We start from the raw sequence: 24,046 nt of genomic DNA on the forward strand, positions 1-24,046 counted from the left end.
TAACGGTGGTTAATGGTCACACTGACGGTATTTAGCATTTAGGCTAATGGCGGTTAATGGTCACACTGACGGTATTTAGCATTTAGGCTAATGGCGGTTAACAGTCACTTAAGCAGAAATATCTCAAAATTTAATATCTCAAAATTGAGTCGACGCCGATAAAACACTGTTCTGAACTTAATAACAATGGTACTTATTTATTGTAAATATTACTCAGTTATGTTTGAGTTTTGAAAAAAATTTACACTTAAGTTGTTTTACTGTATTTCTTACTTACTTGAGTCATTTTATAATTAAGTATTGCTACTCTTGTTTGACTAAATTTTCTGGTTACTGAACTTCACTTAATGAAGAAAAAACAAAACATGCATCTGACATAGTAGACTTCTTGTTAAAGTATGTTTTTATAATCTTCTAAGATTATAATGGCATTATAATTATAATGCTGAGTCTGAGTCATTACTGGAAGTAAACATTTGCACTATCGACCGTAATAATTTAAAGTTTCATTGTTTCTTTTTTATGAATAGGAAAAGTGTTGACTCTGTTTTTAAACATATTTATTATTTGCATTATTTTTGTTTTTAAAATGCCAGAATTTATTCATAACTTTACTCTTTTATCTTCCGTTTTTAAATCGGGCGTTCTGGTCAGTTACTCAGTACTTATCCTCCAGATACTTTTTTACTCTTGAGCAATTTTTTAGACTGTTAATTCTCACCTTCACTTGAGTAAAAATATGTTACAATTGGATACAAATTTTGGGTACTCTCTAACACAACAATTTAATCACTCTAAATTCACATTAAAAAGTTGCACCCGTAAAAAGCTGTAAAAATATTAAAAAGCGCCTTCTGTCTTGTGCGATTCATTAACGGAGGGGAGCTAAAGCTCATCCGCAGCTGTTAATGTGTTTATTTATAACAGATAGTGATGAGAACCGTGAGCTGCGCTCCAACACCTCAGGTCACGTGACCATGCGGCTGGCGCACAAAGCGCCGCTTTATAACCGCCCCTCTCCCACAGCAGCGCACAGCCAGCCTGGCTCTGATGCTCACCGCGTCTGTCTGAAGGCTGCAAACGGGATTATTCTCCTGCAATCATCCCCATAGCAACAACTACTGCTAATTAACTCTCACTTCTCAGGTTTTCCTCACCCGGACTTTGCACTTATTTCCACGGCATGGATCACTGCGGGATATTTGGAGCGAAACAATGAAGGTTTGTGTTTTTCAAACTTTACTACATGCAGCTATAATTAAAATTAATAAATTATTTCTCATTTTCATTTTTTATATAAGTGCTGCTCCTGAATCATTAGGTCTTCTTGATGTCTTATTGCTAAATAATTATTTAAATCTGAGTGTAAATAATTCATATCCTGAATTCTGTCACCAAATTTTAAAGGTTTATTGATCAGATATTCTTAATCCCCCGATATTCTTAATCCCCCGAGCTGGCCCCATGATGCCTAATTAATCCGGTGATTACTGGATTAAAAAACAGCTTTAATGCGTAATGACCTGATTTAATTAATAAGAATGTCCCTGGTTTCCTCCATGCCCTGAGGCTGCAAAGGTTCGTCAACTGTTCAGTTTCCCACTATTGTCTAGGATGCAACTGTGAGTCAGCTGCGCCCCTAAGTTTTATTTTTCCTTTAAATTTGAAACTAAAATCACTTTAAATAAAAAAATTATTGCATTCTTAAAGGGGAGTATTATGTAAAAATAATTTTTTTAGAGCTTTACATCATGTTATAATGTTATTCCCTCATCAAAAACATACCTGGAGTGTTGCCTTGATTCTTTAATGCATGTTTGAAAAATTATTTAATCGTCATGGCAACCATTAAACGCCTGGTTGGACCTAGCTCCGCCTCCGAGGATAAAACTCCTCCTCATTTTTTAAAAATACCTTTGCATTGTGTTATAGTGTTATTTGTTCATCAAAAACATACCAGCAGTGTTGCCTTGATTCTTTCATGCAAGTTTTATTCATCCTTTAATCTCCATTCAGCTATCCAAAAAGCCTGAATGGACCTAGCCCAGACTTCGAGGACGGAGGTCCTCCTCAGAGCTTCAGTTTCCAAACTAACAAGCTTCTGCCTCACAGAGCAGCAGCTCCTTCAGACTAGCCAGCATCAATTAGCAAACATCTGGTGGAGCTGCACATCAGCCAAACTCACTATAGGAGAAACTTTTCTGTGAAACACTGGTAAAAATAAACATGATGGTTTCCTGAGGCTGGAGTTTCAGAAAGAGCAGGAGTTTTTAAAGAGGCAGAGGCCCAATTTCAAGGCGTTACATTACAAAGTCAGATTTCTTTTAAAGCTGCATTATGTAACTTTTACAAAAAAAAAAACAAAATCCATATTTTTTTTACATTTTTGTTTAAACTATTATCATGTCGTGAGTCATGATAGTTTGGAATGAGACAGATGATCTGATAAAAAAATTTAACTTCTCTGCCTTCTCCTGGTGTTAACTAGAAACAACCAATCAGAGCCAGGAGGCGGGTCTTAGCGCTGTCAATCACAATATCATATGGCTCATCCTTCTTCCAGGTGGCCCCCTGCCTCTCTGCTATGGTGCATGCTAGTTAGCATAGCCACTCCGCCATTAGCACATTTAGCAGTGAGTACATATGGTTGATGGACAGCGCTAAGATCCTCCTCCTGGTTCTGATTGACTGTTTTTACATTTCTTCAGATGGTAATAGCAGCTCAGGGAGAACATCGATCCTTTTACAGATTATCTGTCTCAACTTATACTGTCATAACATGGTGACTGAACAAATATGTCAAAGTTACATACTGCAGCATATTTAACATATGTAATATTTTTACAACTGAAGTTACCATAGTTAGCTGATTGTGCTATAAAATGGCACGATGCTACTGGAAAACACAACACCCCTTCAATGGAAACCAAACATTGTTTTGTCTTTTAGGTGTTCCTTCACCTGATGCTGTTACCCAACTCGCCTCTTCACTGAGCATCTCTGCGGCCATGAAGCTGGCTGCGCACCGGATGGCTGGCACGGCTATGAGCGCGCTCACGACAGGTGTGCAGTACCTGGGCTCCAACGACGCCAGCTATGATGACCTCTCCGTCGACTCCGGCCTATCAAAGAATGGCTTCGTCCTTGGAACTAAGGAGGTGATTTTCACTGCCATTGCTCCGGTTTTTCCCACCAACATCTCGGGATTAGCGCTGGGTAACGCCACCGCCGTGGAGAGCGTCGATGCGCCGCAGTGTGCGGAGAATGTAGCGGACAACCTTGAGTGCTTCATGATCCTCACCCCTAGTCAGCAGCTTGCGATCGTCATCTTGGCGCTCACTTTGGGTACCTTCACCGTGTTGGAGAACTTCATGGTTCTGTGTGTGATCCTCCACTCGCAAACGCTTCGATCTCGGCCTTCTTACCACTTTATCGGCAGCCTGGCTGTGGCCGATCTCATTGGAAGCATCATTTTCGTCTACAGCTTCTTGGACTTCCATGTTCTCCACAGGAAGGACAGCCCTAACATTTTCCTCTTCAAGCTGGCCGGAGTCATCGCCTCCTTCACGGCCTCCGTCGGGAGCCTCTTCCTCACCGCCATTGACCGCTACATCTCCATCCACAGGCCTATGGCGTACAAGCGTATCGTCACCAAAACGAAGGCGGTGATCGCCTTCAGCATGATGTGGACCATCTCCATTGTCATCTCGTTGCTGCCGCTGCTCGGCTGGAACTGCAAGCGGCTCGGCTCCGTCTGCTCGGACATTTTCCCGCTGATTGACCGGAGGTACCTCATGTTCTGGATTGGGATAACGAGCGTCTTGGTGTTGTTCATCATCTATGCCTACATGTTCATCCTCTGGAAGTCGCACCACCACGCCGTCCGCATGCTGAGCCGGACCTCCCAGAGGAGCGTGATCATCTACACCGCAGAAGGCGCCAAAGTGCAAACGGTGAGACCCGAGCAAGCCCGGATGGACCTCCGCCTGGCCAAAACTTTGGTCATGATCCTGGTGGCCCTCATCATCTGCTGGGGCCCTCTACTTGCCATCATGGTTTACGACCTCTTCGGGAAGGTGGACGACTTCATCAAGACCGTGTTCGCCTTCTGCAGCATGCTGTGTCTGCTCAACTCCACTGTGAACCCCGTGATCTACGCCATGAGGAGCAAAGACCTGCGCAGGGCCTTCCGCAACATCTGCCACATGTGGCGCGGAGGCTCCCAGACCCTGGACAGCAGCGCCGAGAGCGACTGGACCAGCAGGAGCATGAGAGCAGCCGCCGCCGCCGCGGCAGCAGCTGGCAGGGCGGAAAGAAAACGCGGCCGCCGTGAGAAAACTGAAGCGAAAGTAGCTCAGGTTAGAGTTTCTGGAGGCACGGAGTCTTCTACTGCAGAGCCCGTCTGAAACCAACGGCGCTTCTGCACAACTGTGAAACTAATAGTGTTGTTTAGTCTCTGATCTGTTAGCTTTGTTACTACAAAATGTGCCAAAATAACAAGAAAAAAAGAAATAGGATTTTATGGATAAAAAAAAAGATGATGGATACTTTTAGACCTCGGTGATATGACCGATTTTTGATTTTAATCGATTTTTTTCTTTTCTAAAAGATGGATGGACTACTAGGGCCATACTAAGAAAAAAAATGAAAATAAAAAAAATTACAAAAATAAATTCATAATATTTAGAGAATTAAGTTGGAATACTCTCATTTTTCACATAATACTATGACTTTATTCTTGTAATTTTATGTCTATTCTTGTAGTTTTATTCATTATTTTCTTAGCTTACTCAGTAAAAACTACAAATGAAAGAAAAATATTTTCAAAAAGCGGATTTTATTTCAATCATCCCTTAGGTGATTAGGGCCAGGCCACCAGAATGTTTTGTTTAATTACGACAACAATATAATCATAATATTAGCAGAATAAAGACAATTTTACCAGAAAAAACGTCTTAAGATTGCAAGAAAAAGGTTGTTTGCTCAGAGTTATAAGGGTTTGAAGTGACTCAGTTGTTTGCACAGTCGTTTTACTTCTGCTGATAATTTGATTTGATACTGTGAAAACATTAAGTATTATGTGTAAAATTTACACCAAAGTAACTTCACGAGGTGCTCAGCAGTGCTCATTTGAATATTTGGTTATTTTTCATAAATTTACTACTTTATTCTTCTTACATTATGATTGTATTCTTGTAGTTAAAAGAAAATAAATGTTAAATCAGTCCTAATATTCTGACTTAGAGTTGACCTGAATTCACAGTCCAAATAAATAGAAGCTTTAAAATGCGCTTGTCAAACAAAATGGCGGCTTCGGGCAAGCGGACAAAACTCTGGACTGTGAAAAATTCAGATTTTCCAAAAATTAAGTATTCAAACATTTAATTAATCGATAAAATAAATGTATTGCCCAGGCCTAGATTTTTTTTAATAACTAAAAAACATTTTGATGAAGGACATTTTGTGTTGGAGGATCTACTGATGCTTTGTTGCCTTTGCTCCTGCTTAAAAAGTGAAGATCTTTTCAGCTGTGATGTGTTGTATTTTATTCATTTTACTACATAATGCTGCAACATTTTGACAGTGATCTGTTGTGAAAATATTTTGTAATATTTTGTTTCGGTAATTATTAATTGTATTTACAAAAAAAAAAAAATTTAATCCTGCACTGCATCATTCCTGTACAACAGCTATTGTGCCACTGTGTCACATAACAGTATTTACAAGCAAGGAAGTACTTTGTAAGGTGTGAATTTTACCTATTTTTGTCCTAATTTGGTTCAAATGTTGGGTGTCTTTTTAAAATAAACTGAATATCCCAGTTTATCGCCTTCTGTTGATGTTTTATTAGTTAAAAGCTTTGCTAGCTTTGCCTATTTAAGCCTGCGGTTTGCAGCCTTTCCTTACAAACTGCCTGATTAACAATGCAGTAAAGTTAATTTTATGACTTAAACTGGTTTAAAAGTTTTAAATGAAAGGAAACCCAAGAGATTACAGGATGTGACTGACTAGCTCTCTTGCTGCAAACTCTTTTAATTTCAGGATTCAAAGTCAAAAAATGTAGCTCCTTGGAACTACATTCCATACTCCCTGGATGACTAAATACATCTTTATATTGTTTTTAAACATATAAATGTTTGTTTCTGACACTACAAAGTGTCGTACATCACCAGATTTATTAGTAAATCAATTTTAGTTTTTTTATGGGTAACGTTGCCATCTTGTGGACATGTGTAAGAAATGAATTGAGAACAAGTAATAGTCAGAATACGGTAAAATAAAGTGTTTTATTGTTTTAAATTTAAGAATGTAAACGTTTAGATTATATATTTATTGCACCTATTATGCCATTTTTTATGTTTCAAATTTACAGCTAATTAAAACTCAAAGGTCAGTTTCTCACAACATAATGTTTTAGTCGCAGATATGTTATAATTTAAAATCTCTGACTTTATGGTTAGAAAGCTGAGATACTATGGAGTAGAGGTTTTGGGGTCTTAGCTGAGGAATTAATATGAATTACAACAACATTTAATATCCTTTTGGGGTCAATAAAGTATCTTTGAATTTGTTAGCTGCTCCAAGTTGTAAAAACAATAACTTGTTGTCATGGTTATGCATCACAACAAATAGCTAAAAGTAAATAAAAAAAAAAGTAAAAGCAAAATCCGTAAATCCGTCCAGATACACAGCATCCAGAACTAGATGGGATAGTCATCCAAACAATCGTTTATGAACAAAAGTCTAGAAAAAGAACGACCAATCAGAACTAACCTAACAGGGTTATTCCAATCTTTTTAGTTTAAGATTGGAATAACCAATCTTAAACTATTGTCAAATAATATTTTTATTATTTGACAATTTCCCCACAATATAATTAATCATCTTTATTCTCCTTGCGGCATGTCACCACATAGCCCAGAATGCCTAGCTTCCGGGTTTGACTTGTGACGTCAGGGGGCGGACACGCCGACTGCCTCGTATCAAAAACAAGCAGCTAAGTAGCGTTAGCTCGTAGCAACGCTGTCTGCAGACCAACAGTTGGCCCGCAGCTGGCTGCTCGGCACTTAACTTCTGGAAAACAATTCTCCCAGCAGAACTAAGTCAACACCTCTGGTCGGAATTACTTTCGCTTAACAGGTAAAACAAATTATTTATATATAAATGTAGGAAGTAGTCCAGGGTCAGCGGTAGTCTAAGCTAGTGTTAGCTCTGTTTTCTTTTTGATTATTGGCTTCCAGGCGAAGCTAGCGGCGGATCGCTGCTGTTAAAGCCTTTCCAGCACAGTGTGTTCAACACGTATTCCTTTAGGAAAAAAGAAAAGAAAAGAAACAGTTTTAACTATTAAAGTCGCTGGGTGAAATACCTGGCCTCAGTATTGTTATTTTCCTGCATTTTTTAAAAGCCATTCTCTTTCTTTGACAACTTCCAAGTCATGGCGTGTGGAGCCACCCTGAAGAGAACCATGGATTTTGATCCACTGATGAGCCCCGCGTCCCCCAAAAGACGGAGATGCATCCCGGTGGCCCCATCGGCTTCCTCCCCGAGGCGGTACCTCAGCATGGAGCCCTCGCCATTTGGAGAGTCGTCGTCCAGACTCAGCGCAGGTAAAAGCTCCGGCCTCCGGAATGACCAGTTTAACGGACAACCGGTGACTCTGGTTGTTCTTCTCTGTTTTATTGTGTCTTTGATTGAATCACCAGAACAAATCCTGAACAACATAAAACAGGAGTACAAACGTATTCAGAAGAGGAAACACCTAGATGGAGTTTACCAACAACCAGAATGCTGCTACTCTCCAGAATCCCCCTCCCAGTTATCCTTGAATGTATCCAGCATGCCAGGTCGGTCTGGGAAAGATGCCAAATGTTAAAAAAAATAAAAGGAAAATGGACGAATATGTGTATTTAGAAGCTTTACTGCAATTGTTTATTTTAGTTTTTGATTATTATGACAATCTGATAAAAATGGCATATTCTGCAGCTTTTTCACATCTTTTTTTGTGTATGCAAGTTTAGAAATACATTAAACAATTTAATATTTTTAATACGATTTTTTTAAGCTAAAGTGCAAAAAAAAATATACTGGGTGAACTGATGATTGGATAGTAAAAGTTGCTTGCTGAATTTTAACTAAGTGAAGCTAAAAAATGTCCCTGGAGTTTTGGGTAGAACATATTTCTTTTTTTTTTTTTATCTTATTCATCAGCCCTATCTGTAAGTAACAATTATTTATTTATTAATCTATTGATTATTCATAAGAATAATCAATAGATTAATAAATAAATAATTAATAAATTAGGTAAATTCTGTTTTTTGTTTGGATTAACTAATTTTAATATTTGGATTTTCTTAACATTATTTGAACCATATTTTTGCACAGTTTTGGCTCTGACTGCTTTTTCTTCAGCAATTGGCCATTTTTTGCATCTGTATACTTCAGTTAGCGATTAATTGATTACTAAATTAGTCGACGATTACTTCAGTAATCGATTGATCGATTTCACCCTAAACTTTATCCTCTTGTCAAGCATCCATGAATATTATTATGAAAACATGGAAATATTTTGAACAAAATGCTGATTACAGTAAACTTTCCCCACTCATCATGATACAAACATGAATACAAACAAAAAGTTTGTATTCATAAATATCACATTCAATCTGCCTGTTATGGTTACACAGCCTCTTCCACTCATCCCTCCTGCCTTTATTTAACGCTCCATATTTAAATACAGACTTCTACAAACGTTCATCTGCTATGGATTTGTGAGGATTTGTTCCAGCACTTTTAAAAATAAAGTCGTAAATTTGTCTGGGATTAGCATTAGCATGACTTTAAATCCACCTCATTCCAAGCAATTTATTTAATTTTTTTTCCCCCAACAGGGACGTCTTCAGGCGGCGTCTCTCCGACCAGAAAAGAACAGCCGCTGTTCACGCTCAGGCAAGTTGGGATGATCTGTGAACGCTTGCTCAAAGAGCGAGAAGACAAGGTGCGGGAGGAATATGAGGAGACCATGACTTCAAAACTGGCAGGTAAAGACTGTTAATCGACTGCATTTACATAAACTAAAATATTGTGTAATAAATGTGAACATTCTTCAAGTAGAAACGCAAAGAAAGATGATTTCTCACAGAACGTTTATTATTAAGTCAAATATTCAGAAAACACCAGCGGGATCCACACCTTTCAAGTTGAGAGCATTAGGGTCAATTTTAAATTTCTTTTTTTCTTATTAAAACTGAAACAATTTCTGGAGACATTTGTTGCTTTTTATTGCTTCACTAACAAATGAAAGGTAATATTTTAATAAAGCAACGTAATCTTTAGCTTTTGTAGAAAAGGAATTATTAGGGATGGACAATTATCGTATCGTTTATCAAGGTAAATTTCTTGTGATGAGATTTGTGATTTATCGTTGCCACAAAGTCCAGCTAATGTTAAAAACTGACTAAAATGTTGTTGGTTTTTTAATGTATTTTACACAAGAATATTGATAAATGTCAGTAAACTCAAAAATATGATTGAACAAAGTCTCCATATAAATCACACTTTAAGCATCATTAAGACGTTTCTATCAAACAGAAACATCAATGAAAGCGGAAAACTTAATAAACGAAAATACTGTTTTGTACTTAAATATTTAAGATTGCATTTGTAAAAATCCTGAATTAGTTGCGATAATGAACTTTATTTAAAAGTTAGCAAAAGCTAATTCATATCTGCAATCTCCTGACAAGTTACAAAATCCAGAAAATGGATATCAGTCCACAAAAAATAAATATGTTCCACAAAAAAATTAAAATATTACTATATATAAAAAATGATTAATTTTATCAACAAAAAATGTGAACTGATGGGCCAAAAGTAAATCATCTAGAGGCCTCAAGTGAACCACACATTGCATCTCTAGCTTTAAATGCTTTCAGTAAAATATAGATGACGTATATTGTCAGCTTCCTGGCAAAATCAATTTGTTTACTTCAGCAGGAATCCATTTTTTCTTCTCCTTGGTTTCCAGATAAACTAAAGTCCAAAATGTTCTGCTTATTTTCCAGAACAATACGACACCTTCGTGAAGTTCACACACGACCAGCTAATGCGGCGGTTCGGGGAGCAGCCTGCCAGCTGTGAGTTTTTATTTTCACATTCCTGCTGCGCTGGCAGGCAGATCTGAAGTCGAAGCTAACAAATCTGGTTTCAACCTGACCTCTCCTTTTCTCCAGATGTTTCCTGAGTGTGGCACAGAACCGTCCGCAACAAGACCTCCTCCTCCTGCTGCAAGCTGTCATGTGATATCTCAAAGAAAAGAAAAGTTCTCATCCCAAGAGATTTAATTTAGCTAGTTTAAATGAAACTTTTCTGACCGTGCCATTTATCCGTCTCTGGGCGACGACGCGAAGCGGCGGCTAGCGGCTTCCTGGTGTAAATTAATGGACCCTATCTCTACGAGTGGCCTCTGTTCCCTGTTATCTCACTTTTTGTATCGATTCCCAGCATTCCAGGCTTTGTCTGTTGTTTCTATTACGTGTAAATACAAAAGAGGCGCTGGAGAGTTTTACAAGGTTTGCTGGTCAATCTGAAAGGAAGAGAAACAAGTCGGTGTTTTTCAGCCGTCTGTCCCTCATTTATTGCTTTTTAAATTAAACACAGTAGGTAACTTCTGTTTTTTTGTTTTATTCCCACCAGTGTCTGTATTTATTTTAAAGTTTCTTTTTCCCAGCTGGTATCAGTTTGCAACCGATGTACTTTAGTGGAGAAAAACAAAAAAAAAAAAAACAATAAATCGAGAGTTGAGAATCTTTGCTTGTGGAAATTTCTGAAAATTTTCAATGATTCACTTCTTTTTTGCGTCACACTTCAAGCTGCATTATGGAACTTATTGCAACTTATTTTATTTTCCAAAAGTTTACATGCATGTTGCTGAAAAACGGAAGACACCCAGCAAATGACATCTGGACCTGATGTGTAATTTCAAAACAAGAGCCCAGCTAAATAAGACAATGTGATATTTTGTTGCCATGCTTATTGCTGAAACACTGTTTCCAGTGACCTCTCTCTCCTCAGGGTGACGTCAGTCCATCCTTTGCAGCCAGAACAGCCTCAGCTCTTCTGGAACGCTCTCCACCAGGTTTAGTGTGTTTATGGGGATTTTTGACCATTCTTCCAGAAGTGCATTTGTGAGGTCACACGCTGATGTTGGACGAGAAGGCCTGGCTCTAATCCGTCTATTGGGCTGAGGTCGGGTTCATCCACACCAGACTCTGAACAATACTTTTTCAATCGACACACCTGAGGGACTGCCAATATGAAGCAATGCTTCCAGTTGCTCCGTGAAAACCAACTACTCTAACTGAAACTATAAGTCACTAACTTCTGTAGTTGAGGGAAAACAAACTAATAGAGCAGCACTAGGCAGAAAATGCAAAATCAAATATTTAAAAATGACTGGCAAAATGAAACATTCAAATTTTCTGCAATAACAGTTATGGTTATTTACACATTTAAGATATGTAATAATTAAATATACATTATATGATAATGTATTAACATGAATAGTAATAATAGTTATTCATTGTGTGCTATTATCTAAAGCACACTAAACCTTTTTGGGCTATGGCAGGAAGCTGGTGAAAACCTGCAAACAGGAAACTGGTGAAAACCTTTTCCCAGTTGTTAAAGCTGCCAAAGCTTAGCTTTAAAAAACTGATGGCAAAACAGAAGACTGGAAATACCAGCGAAGTAAAGAACGAGAAAAGGAAGTAACATACAACACAATAAAAACAAAAGCACTGCCAAACATTTATCCCATAAACCTTCTGTTTTCTGGTAGTGAATGTTTGTCATTCAGTTCTTCAGATCCATATTTTCTGTAACATTCACTTCTCCAGCCTCAAAATGGTCGCTTGTTTTGTTCTGATACTTTCTTCTACAAAATGGTTTCTTAATGTTTGTGGCTCCTTTCCAAAACTACATTTGTTGCCTTGTAGAGGAGAAACCATCATATCTGGTGTAAAGGCCAACTGAATGTAGTTACTTTGTTTCTTGTAGCTGCAGCTAAAGTTTCATGCTTTTATTTTGACAACGTTCTGTATAAGGTATCCATGGTAACAGAAAGTGAACAGGAAGGCAGAAAAACGCATAAAAAACAACTTAAATTTAGCTTCAGTCAATAAGGGAACAAGGTAAAGGCTCTACTGTCATTTCTGAATAGCGGCTAGTTTTGCCGCAGTGAAATTTGAGAGCAGTTTACTGCTTCTTTACAGTCCTGTAATACTAAAGTTAATTTAGAGTAAGAGAAAAACCTTCCAGCAAAACAAATACATAAACAAAACAGTGAAAAATAAACATGTGCCTTTTATTAGAAAGAAATTGACCCAAATTGGTTGTGAAAACAAAAAAAGCGGTACGTTTTTTGTTTTGTTAGCATCCTCCCCAGGTGAGCCGGGCCACATGATCCGTCTTCTTCTTGGTTGCTTTGATGAAACCAAGAAACTCCAGCTCCGACACGGCGCGGATGAAACGAGCGCTGAACGGCGAGTTTAGGAATTAAAGGAATTAAACCCCAGACCATATCAAATCATCATGAAGACACTTTTGTAAAGGGGACCCATTATGAAAATTCACTTTTTTCAGATTTTTTTTCTTCAATCTCACTGCTTCTAAAAACAGCCAGACGCTTAAAAAACCGACCCAGCCACTTTAGGCAAAAAGTTCATGATTTTTAGCGAGCCCTTTCAAATGTCACATTCCACAGGCACTCTGCCGTTACCTAGCAACCCAAGCTGAGCCCAGCCCCATTACCTAGCAACTCAAGCTGAGCCCAGTCCCGTTACCTAGCAACCCAAGCCGAGCCCAGCCCCGTTACCTAGCAACCCAAGCCGAGCCCAGCCCCGTTACCTAGCAACTCAAAAAGAATTCCACTGCGTTTGAATGTGACGTCACTCTCTTCACACTCCGCCCACTCCGCCATGACGGACACCAAAACAACCAATGTGCTCCGGTAAAGCCTGTCAAAACACAGACATCTGGGAGCCGAATACTGTTTATTTAGCTGATTTCTCCTTAAAATATGGTCATATGGAGCTGCGCAGACATGAACAGACATTTATCACAATGTGATAAATGTGGTGTGAGACAAACTCAGCAACCTGACCAACACGTCAGGAGTTATGGGTCGCTCTCCAAGCTAGATAATTTAAACTTTCGCCGTCAGTGAGTCCCAACGAAGTGTGTTACGTTCAGACAAATTAGCTCCACTTCAAGAAGCAGGAGCCAAGTTGGTAAAATCAACTTGGGAAAACAATTTCTGACGCTCCCCGACTTTCATCATGACCAATGAGCCTGTCTGGATTATTTCTATGCTTTGTGGATTAGATTGAATTTACTAAGAGAAATTAGAACGCAACCTTGATTTTTGAAATCAAATTGTCAAACAGTTTGTAGTGTGACTATTACTGCAATGGCTCCTGTCTGTACAAATAAATGATCCTGTTTTTAACAGAAAAAAATGCTTTTTTACAGTTTTCCATTATTGTGCAACTGTAGAACTAATAAAGTTGGTAAAAACAACGGGGATAAAGTACGACGACGTTTTGGGATTACTGCAGACACAAAACAAAGGAGTACATTTCTGCCAAAAACATGACATTTAGCTTAGAAAATTTATAGAAAAAACTTGGATATTTCTGAGCTCAAAGTCAAAATTTTGCTAAAAAATAATCAGAAATTTTGAGACTAATTTAAGAAATTATCTGGAAAAACGTGGACATTTTTTAAGTTCCAAAAGTAAAAAAAGCTGTTTTTGGGCAGAAATGTACTCGTTTCTTTTCTCTTTTCCTTCTACAATGGCCCTAATACGCCATTGTAATAAGGTGTGGTTATTAACTCATATATATAAAAAAGAAAAAGATACTGTTTGACTTCATCCATTTTTCCAGAACCATCTGGATCTGGATCGTTGCCNGAGCCCAGCCCAGTTACCTAGCAACTCAAGCCGAGCCCAGCCCTGTTACCTAGCAACTCAAATCGAGCCCAGCCCTGTTACCTAGCAACTCAAATTGAGCCCAGCCCTGTTACCTAGCAATCCAAAAAGAATTCCACTGCGTTTGAATGTGACATCACACTCTTCACACTCCGCCCGCTCCGCCATGACAGACACCAAAACAACCAATGTGCTCCGGTAAAGCCTGTCAAAACACAGACGTCTGGGAGCCAAATACTGTGTTTATTTAGCTGATTTCTCCTTAAAATATGGTCATATGGAGCTACGCAGACATGAACAGACATTTATCACCTTGTGATACATTTATCACAAGGTGACATTTATCACCTTGTGATAAATGTGATAAATATCACATTGTGATAAATGTGGTGTGAGACAAACTCAGCAACCTGACCAACACGTCAGGAGTTATGGGTCGCTCTCCAAGCTAGATAATTTAAACTTTCGCCATCAGTGAGTCCCAACAAAGTGTGTTACGTTCACAGACAAATTAGCTCCACCTCAAGAAGCAGGAGCCAAGTTGGTAAAATCAACTTGGGAAAACAATTTCTGATGCTCCCTGACTTTCATCATGACCAATGAGCCTGTATGGATTATTTCTATGCTTGGTGGATTAGATTGAATTTACTAAGAGAAATTAGAACGCAACCTTGATTTTTGAAATCAAACTGTCAAACAGTTTGTAGTGTGACTATTACTGCAATGGTCCTGTCTGTACAAATAAATGATCCTGTTTTTAACAGAAAAAATGCTTTTTTACAGTTTTACATTATTGTGCAACTGTAGAACTAATAAAGTTGGTAAAAACAACGGGGATAACGTACGACGACGTTTTGGGATTACTGCAGATACAAAACAAAGGAGTACATTTCTACCAAAAACATGACATTTAGCTCAGAAAATTTATAGAAAAAAGTTGGATATTTCTGAGCTCAAAGTCAAAAATTTGCTAAAAAATAATCAGAAATTTTGAGGCTAATTTAGAAATTATCTGGAAAAACGTGGACATTTTTTAAGTTCCAAAAGTAAAGAAAAACTGTTTTTGGGCAGAAATGTACTCGTTTCTTTTCTCTTTTCCTTCTACAATGGCCCTAATAAGGTAATAATTAAGGTGTGGTTATTAACTCATATATATAAAAAAGAAAAAGATACTGTTTGACTTCATCCATTTTTCCAGAACCATCTGGATCTGGATCGTTGCCCTCTGCAGCAGAAACAACAGTAGAGTAGGCCTGAACACAAAAAACAAAACAAAATGCAGATCACGGTTCATGTGAGAATCCAGGCCCGGATTTGATCTTAAAATCAGCAACATGAACCTCAGCATCAACACAGCCTCCTACAGAAGTGGTTTAAATATTATCGACCCAAACAGATGAAAACTCACTTCCAGCCAGTCGTACAGGTTGATCAGCCGGCCACACTCCAGGTGCAGCTTGTGAGCGATGCAGATATCAGGAGCCGCGTTCGACACAGAGCCGTCCTCCGACTTCAAGCTGTCGTTCTGGAGGGGAAAACAAAAACACTGCTTCATGAGAAGAATTAACCTTTACAGGCTTTATTCCTGTAATACCACAACTTCATTCTGCGTTACCACGATACGGTTAACATAGTCGAACTTGCATTATTACTTGAACATGGTCACAAAAAGAAAAACAATAATGTTTATCACAATAATTACTGGGACAATTTATCGTCCACCAAATCTGTTGTCATGACAGGCCGACTACCAATCTACAGGAGCCCGCTGGTAAAATAAGACCATAAAACTACCTTTATGTTTGTTTTTGACATCAGGGACATAAAGAATGATAAATAACTGTCGTACTTGACGCAGCTGTTGTACCTGGATGTAGCAGTAGGGGCTGCTAAGCGCCGCCTGGATGGAGGTACGAGGCGTGGCGTTGAGGTGGCGCCTCACGGTGGCTGACGAACTGTAGTAGCAAACTTCGTACAGCGGCTTGGACTCCGGCGGCGACAGATGATTCCTGGACAAACGTCAACAGAGGATCTGATTAGGGCACCAACTAATAATTATTTTAGTAATTGATCATTCGATTGGTTATGCTGACAATTAACTGATTATTCAGATTTTATAAACTGGCACATTCTGTAGGTTTTTAATTTAACCACAGAAGATTTTTTATACAATATTAGAAACACATTAATTCCTTTTTTAAGTAATAAAATACACATTTTCAGGGCTAATTAATTGTTTCAGTCCTACTTTTGATGTTTTCTTCTGTAATTTTAGTTTTCTTACTTCACTAAACCGTCAACAAACTCCACGGCTTCGTTCCGGAGAACCTCAAAGGGACTCATCCTCTTGGCCCTACGGGACTCGTTCATCTCCAGCAGCGTCTACAGAAGCATTAAGTTTGAGTTTCTCCTGAAGAAACCTGAGTGTTGTTTCCTGGATGGACCAGAGGAGCGTCTACCTTCTGCAGCTGGAACAGATCCGTTTTCTTCTGAAGGTTTTTCACTGGACAGGTGAGTTTCTCCTCCACGCTGGGGGCCAGTTCAGCAGCAGCTGAACAAACAAAACATTTACTCTAATGCATGTCACACAGAAAACCACTCCGGACGCGTTGAACATTTTCACAGCTTACCATTCAGCTGCTTAAATTTATCAAGTAGCTCCTCCAGCTGGACGAAAGCGTTCTTCATCTTCTTAGACTTGACCGGCTGCAGAACCTCTGCACATTTCTGAAGCAAAGAAATCAGCTCATCTTTCGCCAACATCCTGGAGAAAAGACACCGAAAAGACACTGGTTGCACAAAAATACAGCTGAAACGATTAATCGGATTAATCAATTTCTGAAATAATCGTCAACTACTGCAACTCCATGTTTTCATAATATTCAGTTCTGGACTGATGCAGTATTCAGACAAAAGGATAGTGAACAAAGCTTAGCGATTAGTTGTGATTAATCGATTACTGAAATAATTTTAAACTAATTTAGTAATCGATTAATCATTACGTAGAGTATGAAGATCCAACAAAAACTCCAGTTGCTTAAAGAACAGCACACTGAGATAATTAAGCCAAAACTCTACAAAAAATCTACACATTTTAAAGAAAAAAAAAAAAACTTCTTTACACCATACTCAGGATATCCTTGAGTATGGCGCCATCTAGTGGTAAAACTAAACTCCCCCAGGTGGAAGGCACCAGAATAATAAATAATTGCAGAATAATAAATAAATAAGTAAAAAGTAGGAACAAATTTGAGCCTGACTTTAAAAGTTTCATGGCCGACTGGTATTCTTCACTCTCCCACACGTTCTTCTCCAGACAGATCAAATGAAGCTCTCTGATCTGGAAAGCAAAAACAAGATGTGTAGAAAATAAAAGGGACAAAAATGCTAATAAGTAGCAAGCATTGTAAATGCAGCTAATGAGGGAAACATCTTTGCCTGTTTGCCCAGAGGGTAGCGAGGCAACGAGGAGGTCAGAGTGTGGAGACAGCGCAGGACGGGATAATAGTTCTTGTGGTATTTATGAAGACCCTTCAGCAGTTTCTGACACACTTCCTAGAAATGAATTAAGTTATTTGAAAATCTAATTTAGGCTAAAATACAGGCAACATTTATTTCCTGATTTTGATAAAGAGATATTGCAAAGAAATCACCTTTAAATAAGTGTCGTCAGTCTGCAGATTGTCTTGTTCCTGTTGCTCTTGCTCCTTCAGAAACCTCCGATACAAGCATGAAACAGCTGTTATTAAAAAAACCTGGATAAAACACTTCTGCTAATCCGCTAATAGTGGAGCCAATTTTTAGCTTAGCAATTTAGCTAACTTTGAGGAAAAATGAGTGCACTCAGCTTCCCCTAAATTAATTTTTCAGGAAAAATCCATTGATCTAATAGCAGAGCTATTTCTTAGCTTAGTGCTTTTGCTAACTGAAAATGTTTAGCACACTTAGCTTCCCCAAAATAATTTTTTTCCAAATAAGCTGCTGCTGCTGGAGGAGCAGTTTGCTGAGTCTTCTCCTTTTGCAAAAGTCAGAAAACTGATATACGTTGTCTGTGGTTCTCTTATGTAGGTTCAATGACTGAAATAAAAGCCTCTTTTGGAAAACATTTTCTGTCATTTGTGATTTTTTTTTAAGAAACTACAAAAAAAAAATCTTAAAATTCTTGGTAAAATTTTAAGAAATATGAAATTTTTAAATTAAAATTTTGTAACAGTTTCCTTCAAATTGTACCAAAAATGTATTCAAATTGTACCAAAAATGTCTTAAGATATTACAAATATATTGTTTGTAATTTCTGAATTCTTTTTATTTATTTAACAAAATAAATAAGAATTTTTCTTTAATCTGATTTTATTTGTGAGAAAAGCGTTTTTGCACCTGTTGAACGACGGCAGCTGCCTGATCCTGTCCAGGTCTCCGGCGCTGAGCTGCTGCAGCTGAATCTGAGCTTCCTTCTTCCTGCAGCACAGCGAGCTCAGAGGCTGGGAGTGGAAATGCTCCAACAGGGCCAGCTGCACAAAGCAGGGGCCAAAAATCACTCCACTATGTTTGCAAAAAACACAAAAAAACAATTGCAAAGGTCTGATTCTTACCTGGAGACCCTTTATGAAGTTTCTGACTGAGAAATCGTGGTAGAGGAAGATGCTGACCAGAACTTGCATCACTTTCCCGTTGAGTTTGAAAGGAAAGGAGTGAGTCAGGATGAGCTGCAAGGAAACCGGATCAATCAGTAACCATAAACTCGACTGTATCAATTATCAAAGCTTTGGTTTCTGAAGATTTCATTTTTAATTTATTTGTTCCACCAATAGTCCAGAGTGATTTTAGGGTCGCCATCTTGTTTGATAAGTCTGTCTTATAATTTCTATTTATCCAGACTTTGATTTTTGGACAACTATACGACGGCGACTTAGGGCCATTTTTTTCTCTTTACCGGAATAAAATCACAAGAATGAAGTGGTACAACAAAATATGAAAATAAAGTCAAAAAGCTAGAAAAACACTGAACATGGAGCTGCACTGATCATCACATACTGATGCGTTAGGATGGCCTAGTCAAAGTCCAGACCTTGTCGATGACGGTGGTGAGGTGCTGAGTGCAGGACAGAGACTGGAAGAGCTCGATGCAGAGCAGCGAGGACACGGAGTGAGGCAGCATGCGCTGGACGGTGCTGGGCGACGTGGCGATGCCGAAGATGAACATCAGCGGCAAACGATCGAGATATCGACTGGAACAGACAATAAACACAGCTTAGCTTCCCTTTACACTGCAAAAACAGACCATTTGTGGTCTAGTTTCTACTACACATATTTGAGTTCATTTGAAATAAGACAAAACTAACTTATAAGTTACTTTTCAACCAGATATAGGAGGTTATTTTAAGTGAATAATTCCTTAATATGGATTAAAAAGCATTAGTTCCATCGGCAGATTAGTTCACTTATGACGTTTTTCCCATGTTAGTAAGATGTTTGCACTAGAAAATACACCAATACTTAGTAAAATTTTGTGTTTTTGCATTGTGGTTTTTATAATTGCTAATTTGTACCACTATTGATCATTTCTTGTAATTAACTGTAAATGACATGTGTGTTCATCCAGACTACAGATGAAAGTTAGCCTTTGTGGCCAAATGTGTCATATTTACATGGTTGTTTTAATGCACTCATATTGATTAATGCGTATTAAGTTTTATAAAAATAACTTCAAATTTTAAAAAATAAGTAAATACCTGCAGATGAGTATGAAGTCCTGCAGAACCTTTGGGTTAAAAGCCTCCAAATCTTTGAAAATGATCACAACAGGAGGCTGCTGGTGCTCATCCACAGCGGAGGAGCTGCGCTTCTTTCCAGAAGAACTGCAGCTGGATTTCTGTCAACAAACATCTAAAATGAGTAAACCCATAATCACCCACTGAAAACATGCATGATCAATACGCTTTGTGGCCTTGCCTTCGTTTTTGAGCTGTACCAATCACAGAGAGCTCTTAGAGAGCAGTGAACACTCTTATGGAGCGGAGCACCGCTATGCTGGACCTCCTCCTTCTCCTCCTCCTCTTCTTCTTCATCGTCCACAACAGCATCCATCAGTCTCTCAAGGACTCTTTTCATCAGATGTTTCAAAGCTGAAATGATCAGAAAGAACAAAACTTAATGTAAGGCTGGAGGATAAATCTATTTTATTGATTAAATTCATTAAATTTTTGGAAAATCTGAATTTTTCCCCCCCCACCAATGCACGCTTTGGGTTTTCTTAGTTCAGAGTGATGTCAGCACACAGAGCGGCCATCTTGTTTGTTCTATTTATTTGGACTTTGAATCCTAGCCAACTGTATGGGTAATGGTCAGGCTGAGATTGTTGTTATTTTTTGGGGGGGTTTTGGTTACAAAAAATGTTGATTTTGTAAAGTAAAAAAATATTTTATGAAATAATTTTGTAAAATTATATTGTAACATGTTCATTGTTGAACATTATTCTAACATTCCAAGAATAATGTTATTTTTGCAATATTACAAAGCCGTAACGTTATCAGTAAAAGGTCCCAATAATTTGACAATATGAGCAGAATAAAGTCCCAATAACAGAAGAATGAAGTAGTAATTTAATGGAAACTCCGACACAGAAAACAAAATTCATTATCCCAGCTTTGTTCTCATTAAAAAAAACTTTTCCTCATAATTTTAAAGACATTTTTCTGGGCAAGTTATGTCTTATTTCAGCTAATATTGTGACAATATTCTTGTAATGAAGCAAAACTGGTTGTATCCTGGCCCTAATAATCTGTCGTTCGGCTCACACAAGGGATATTCAAAATAAAAGTCACTTCTTGAAAACATTTCCTGTCGTTTTTCATTTATTTTTTAGTGAGCAAAAACAACAAACAAAAAATTTGCTTCCTATCGGAAATCAAATCTGTGAAAAAAATCTGAGACTTTATTTATGAATCATAAATGTGCTGTGAAGTCCAAAACAACCCGACTGCCTGGCAGGTTTTACCTCCACACTCTTTGGCCTGTAAAGACGCAACATGAGGCGTGACGGAACAACGGAGCAGCTCCGACAAACTCTGGAACGTGATGTCGTGATCGGGAACATTCACCCCTTCAGAAGAGCATCACAGATATTAGAAGTAATGCTGGTTTGATCAGAAACGATACTCTGAATGTTGCCAGCTTACCCAGGACGAGCGCGGCGGTGGGGATCTCACTGGCCCTCATCTGGGAGGCCCAGTTGCCGTGACGACGGGTGGAGGAGCACTTCCTGGTGAACTGCAGCAAGCTGTCCAAAATGTTTCTGTTGAGTTCGTCCTGCAGATCCTGTTTAAAACATTTCATACATCCTGTAGCATTCTGGGAACCACACTGTGACAGAAAACGTCCAGCTGGAAGGTGATACTCTAAGTTTGTGGAGCTTTTTGATTATATCTTTTAAAGTCTGTACAATTATTTCTGCTGGTTTTGCGCATTTACTTTCCGACAGATTTCATGATTAATTTCTGTGACTTTCAAATTCAAAGAGGAGCAGCAAAAGCAAATGAGAAGGATTAGCAGTGAGTGCTGACAACTGATTTTTGTCTCTGCTGTCCAGAGCTGTTAGCATGTTTATGTGTTCATTTCATTCATTTACAGTTTAATTTATGTCATGACAGTCAGGAAACCATCATACAGCAACAGTGTTCAGTCAGAGGCCTCTTCAGATGTGTTTCAAGACTGACTGCTACTGGAGAATACGTCAGTTTTTCTTCATGCTTCCATCTTTGAATACAAGATTGCAGAGTGTACAACTCAGATCAGAGTTGGGTAATAACTAGTTACGTTTGCTTTAAAATTTTATTTGTTTAAAATACAAGTACTTTTAGGTGTATTTCTACTTTGACTTGAATAATTTTATTACGAAGTATCACTACTTTTCCTTGAGTAAAATTTCTGGTTAATCTACACTATGAGTAACTTCACTGAACAAAGAACAAGCTTGATATCATCAACATTTTTAAAGTTTAATATTAAAATAAACTGACTTGGAAAAAAGTTTATTTTACCTGATTGTGTTATTTTGTAGTTTTGTTATTTATATGATTTTTTAAAACAACTTCCACATAAATTTATATTTTGATCCATCTGCTGATATGATTTTTCACATATTAAATGATGTTTTCATCAGTTACTCAATACTTGACTAATCTTGTTTACTCTTGCTTGAGTAATTCTTTATATCTACTTTTTACTTTTACTTGAGCAAAAATGTTAAAAAAGTAATGCTACCCTTACTTAAATAATTTTTGTGTACTGTTAATAATAAACTGGGATTTATTTAGGAAGGTCCAGAAATAAACTTAATTTAAACGCGTGTCATTCTTCAGATTTTTATTTGTGAATATTGTTTTACTTGAAAACCAGATGTCATTTATTTCTATTTTAAAACAATGTTTTGTTTTGTTTTTTTTCTGATAAAATCTGTTCTTACCTCTGTTTCTGTTTTGATTTTGTTCCACAGATCCAAACAAAGTTTGAAGCGCGTTTCGCTGCTCTCGGCACCTTCACAACCGTCGGTGAAATAACTCTCTGTGCAGAAATTATTCAAAATTTGAGCACAAAAAATCCCAAAACAAAACAAATTAATCTGTCAGCAGCTTAGCTGAACAGCTGATGTGTCTCACCAAGATCAACAGTCGTCTTCTTCTTCTTCTTCTTCTTTGCACTGGGTTTAAAAACGAAGCAACCCTTAATGGAGGACATAAAAACTACGTTAGTTTGTAACAAATATTTATCAATTAATGTCTCATTTAAAGTTGTTACCCTTGAGAAAGAAGACGTCGCCATTGTTGAGTAAAGCAGTAGCAGCAAAAGAACAGCCTCTCGGTAGCTAGCAGTTTACACGATTTCAGATGTTTTTAAAACTCCGGTCGGATTCTGCGTGACGTTTCATTGCTTTCCCGCCAATGTGACGTAAACGGAAGAGGTTGGTGTTTTTAGTGAGGCGTGGTTAACTTGAAGAAAAATGTTTGGGTTTCCCAATCATTTATTTTAATGCGCCTGCTCGTCCTTTTATTATTAGTTTACCGATTCAGAAAATGTCCACTGTTGGAAAATGAGGCAGAAAGTGGAGAGAATAATGACCACAAATGGAAGAGTAAACGAAAAATTTACGACGTGTCGCCGTAAAGACACGTGGGCCGCCATCTTGAGAGTGGCAAGTTCTCTCAATAAATTGTGTTCTAAATTAAGTAATATTTTTCCTTGATTTATTTTTGATTCATCTTTATAAAGTACCATACTGACTTGCATATTTATTTTCAGCAGAATATGCCATTTTTAATTACAATATAATTTTTCTCATGTTATTAATTTGCCCTTACTTTACAGTCTCTTATTCTTATTTTTCTGTTTTCATATTTTCTACCCAAGTTTGAATATATTCTTATATTCTATATATATTCTTATGCGAGGGTCACCTGAAGTCCCCTGCTTTGGTATAGTAAGGGATATGTCTATTCTATTATTTACATAAATTCCCATTTGGAATCAATTTGTTTTTTCTTTTCTGTTTTTTCCCTTCTATCCATTAAGCCTAATAATTTCATCTAAAACAGCATTGTGCTGCCAAGTGTATCTAATCTAAGATCATGACATTGCCACCATTTCAAGAAACAGAAATTATATAATAGGTGAAGTTGAACAATCATTTTGCCCATAAATGTAGCACAAACAATAAAGTCATAGCAGTTTGAATGGCTTTGGATAATTTAAATTGAATCATGATTTTTTATTTTATTAGCAGTGTTAACATCCTTGTTTAATGTTCCCTTTTACTTTTCCGTTGGGTTGTTCTTTATTTATTCCTCATTATTTCCCGTTTCTAAATTTATTTTCCTAAAATTATTTACTTTTGCATTACTGTTACAAATTGATCATATTTATCATGCCTGGATTACTGCAAAGGCCCATTTTACTTTGAGAATGACTCTTAAAGAGTCAAGAAATTATTATTTTGCAAACTTCTTGAAATTAAGTTGTAATAATAACTTAGCCATTTTCTTGTGCTTGTAGATCAAAGAATCT

General features: G+C 37.7%; 3 protein-coding genes across 4 annotated transcripts; 2 read left to right on the plus strand and 1 right to left on the minus strand.

Annotated features, from left to right (window-relative positions):
- Nucleotides 1-990: 990 nt before the first annotated feature.
- On the plus strand, nt 991-4,527 carry LOC103153290 (cannabinoid receptor type 1B-like). The gene is made up of 2 exons (XM_007574148.2): nt 991-1,221; nt 2,950-4,527. The coding sequence occupies exon 2, from the start codon at nt 3,009-3,011 to the stop codon at nt 4,404-4,406; it is 1,398 nt and encodes a 465-aa protein (XP_007574210.1). The 5' UTR covers nt 991-1,221; nt 2,950-3,008; the 3' UTR covers nt 4,407-4,527.
- A 2,474-nt stretch (nt 4,528-7,001) lies between these two features.
- LOC103153291 (akirin-2-like) lies at nt 7,002-10,805 on the plus strand. Of its 2 annotated transcripts, none has more exons than XM_016661848.1 (6): nt 7,002-7,116; nt 7,434-7,607; nt 7,704-7,844; nt 8,889-9,038; nt 10,062-10,133; nt 10,230-10,805. In XM_016661848.1, the coding sequence occupies exons 2-6, from the start codon at nt 7,436-7,438 to the stop codon at nt 10,238-10,240; spliced, it is 546 nt and encodes a 181-aa protein (XP_016517334.1). In that variant the 5' UTR covers nt 7,002-7,116; nt 7,434-7,435; the 3' UTR covers nt 10,241-10,805. The 2 variants fall into 2 exon arrangements, with proteins under 2 accessions (XP_016517334.1, XP_007574212.1); XM_007574150.2 differs by having other exon boundaries at nt 7,003-7,140.
- Nucleotides 10,806-12,340: 1,535 nt separating this feature from the next.
- orc3 (origin recognition complex, subunit 3) lies at nt 12,341-23,172 on the minus strand. Its single transcript, XM_007574151.2, has 20 exons — nt 22,784-23,172; nt 22,645-22,708; nt 22,452-22,549; nt 21,166-21,304; nt 20,985-21,089; nt 19,940-20,112; nt 19,720-19,859; nt 19,056-19,215; nt 18,580-18,693; nt 18,365-18,498; nt 17,641-17,704; nt 17,426-17,542; nt 17,248-17,327; nt 16,618-16,751; nt 16,447-16,538; nt 16,272-16,369; nt 15,855-15,996; nt 15,396-15,512; nt 15,161-15,240; nt 12,341-12,532 (listed from the first exon to the last, which is right to left on the minus strand). Exons 1-20 carry the CDS (start codon nt 22,805-22,807, stop codon nt 12,427-12,429), a joined length of 2,181 nt encoding a protein of 726 aa, XP_007574213.1. The 5' UTR covers nt 22,808-23,172; the 3' UTR covers nt 12,341-12,426.
- Nucleotides 23,173-24,046: the final 874 nt, after the last annotated feature.

Source organism: Poecilia formosa, unplaced genomic scaffold (genome assembly GCF_000485575.1).
Source record: "Poecilia formosa unplaced genomic scaffold, Poecilia_formosa-5.1.2 Scaffold345, whole genome shotgun sequence".
Classification (NCBI taxonomy): Eukaryota; Metazoa; Chordata; class Actinopteri; order Cyprinodontiformes; family Poeciliidae; genus Poecilia; species Poecilia formosa.

Excerpts from the sequence above, each read along its gene's own strand:
- LOC103153290 (XM_007574148.2), top strand. The coding sequence starts at position 3,009 with ATGAAGCTGGCTGCGCACCGGATGGCTGGCACGGCTATGAGCGCGCTC.
- LOC103153291 (XM_016661848.1), top strand. The coding sequence starts at position 7,436 with ATGGCGTGTGGAGCCACCCTGAAGAGAACCATGGATTTTGATCCACTG. Across the intron at positions 7,608-7,703 it reads GTCGTCCAGACTCAGCGCAG|AACAAATCCTGAACAACATA; the intron begins GTAAAAGCTCCG and ends TTGAATCACCAG. Across the intron at positions 9,039-10,061 it reads CATGACTTCAAAACTGGCAG|AACAATACGACACCTTCGTG; the intron begins GTAAAGACTGTT and ends CTTATTTTCCAG.
- orc3 (XM_007574151.2), bottom strand. The coding sequence starts at position 22,807 with ATGGCGACGTCTTCTTTCTCAAGG. Across the intron at positions 22,550-22,644 it reads GAAGACGACTGTTGATCTTG|AGAGTTATTTCACCGACGGT; the intron begins GTGAGACACATC and ends ATTTCTGCACAG. Across the intron at positions 18,499-18,579 it reads ACTTCATAAAGGGTCTCCAG|CTGGCCCTGTTGGAGCATTT; the intron begins GTAAGAATCAGA and ends TGCTTTGTGCAG.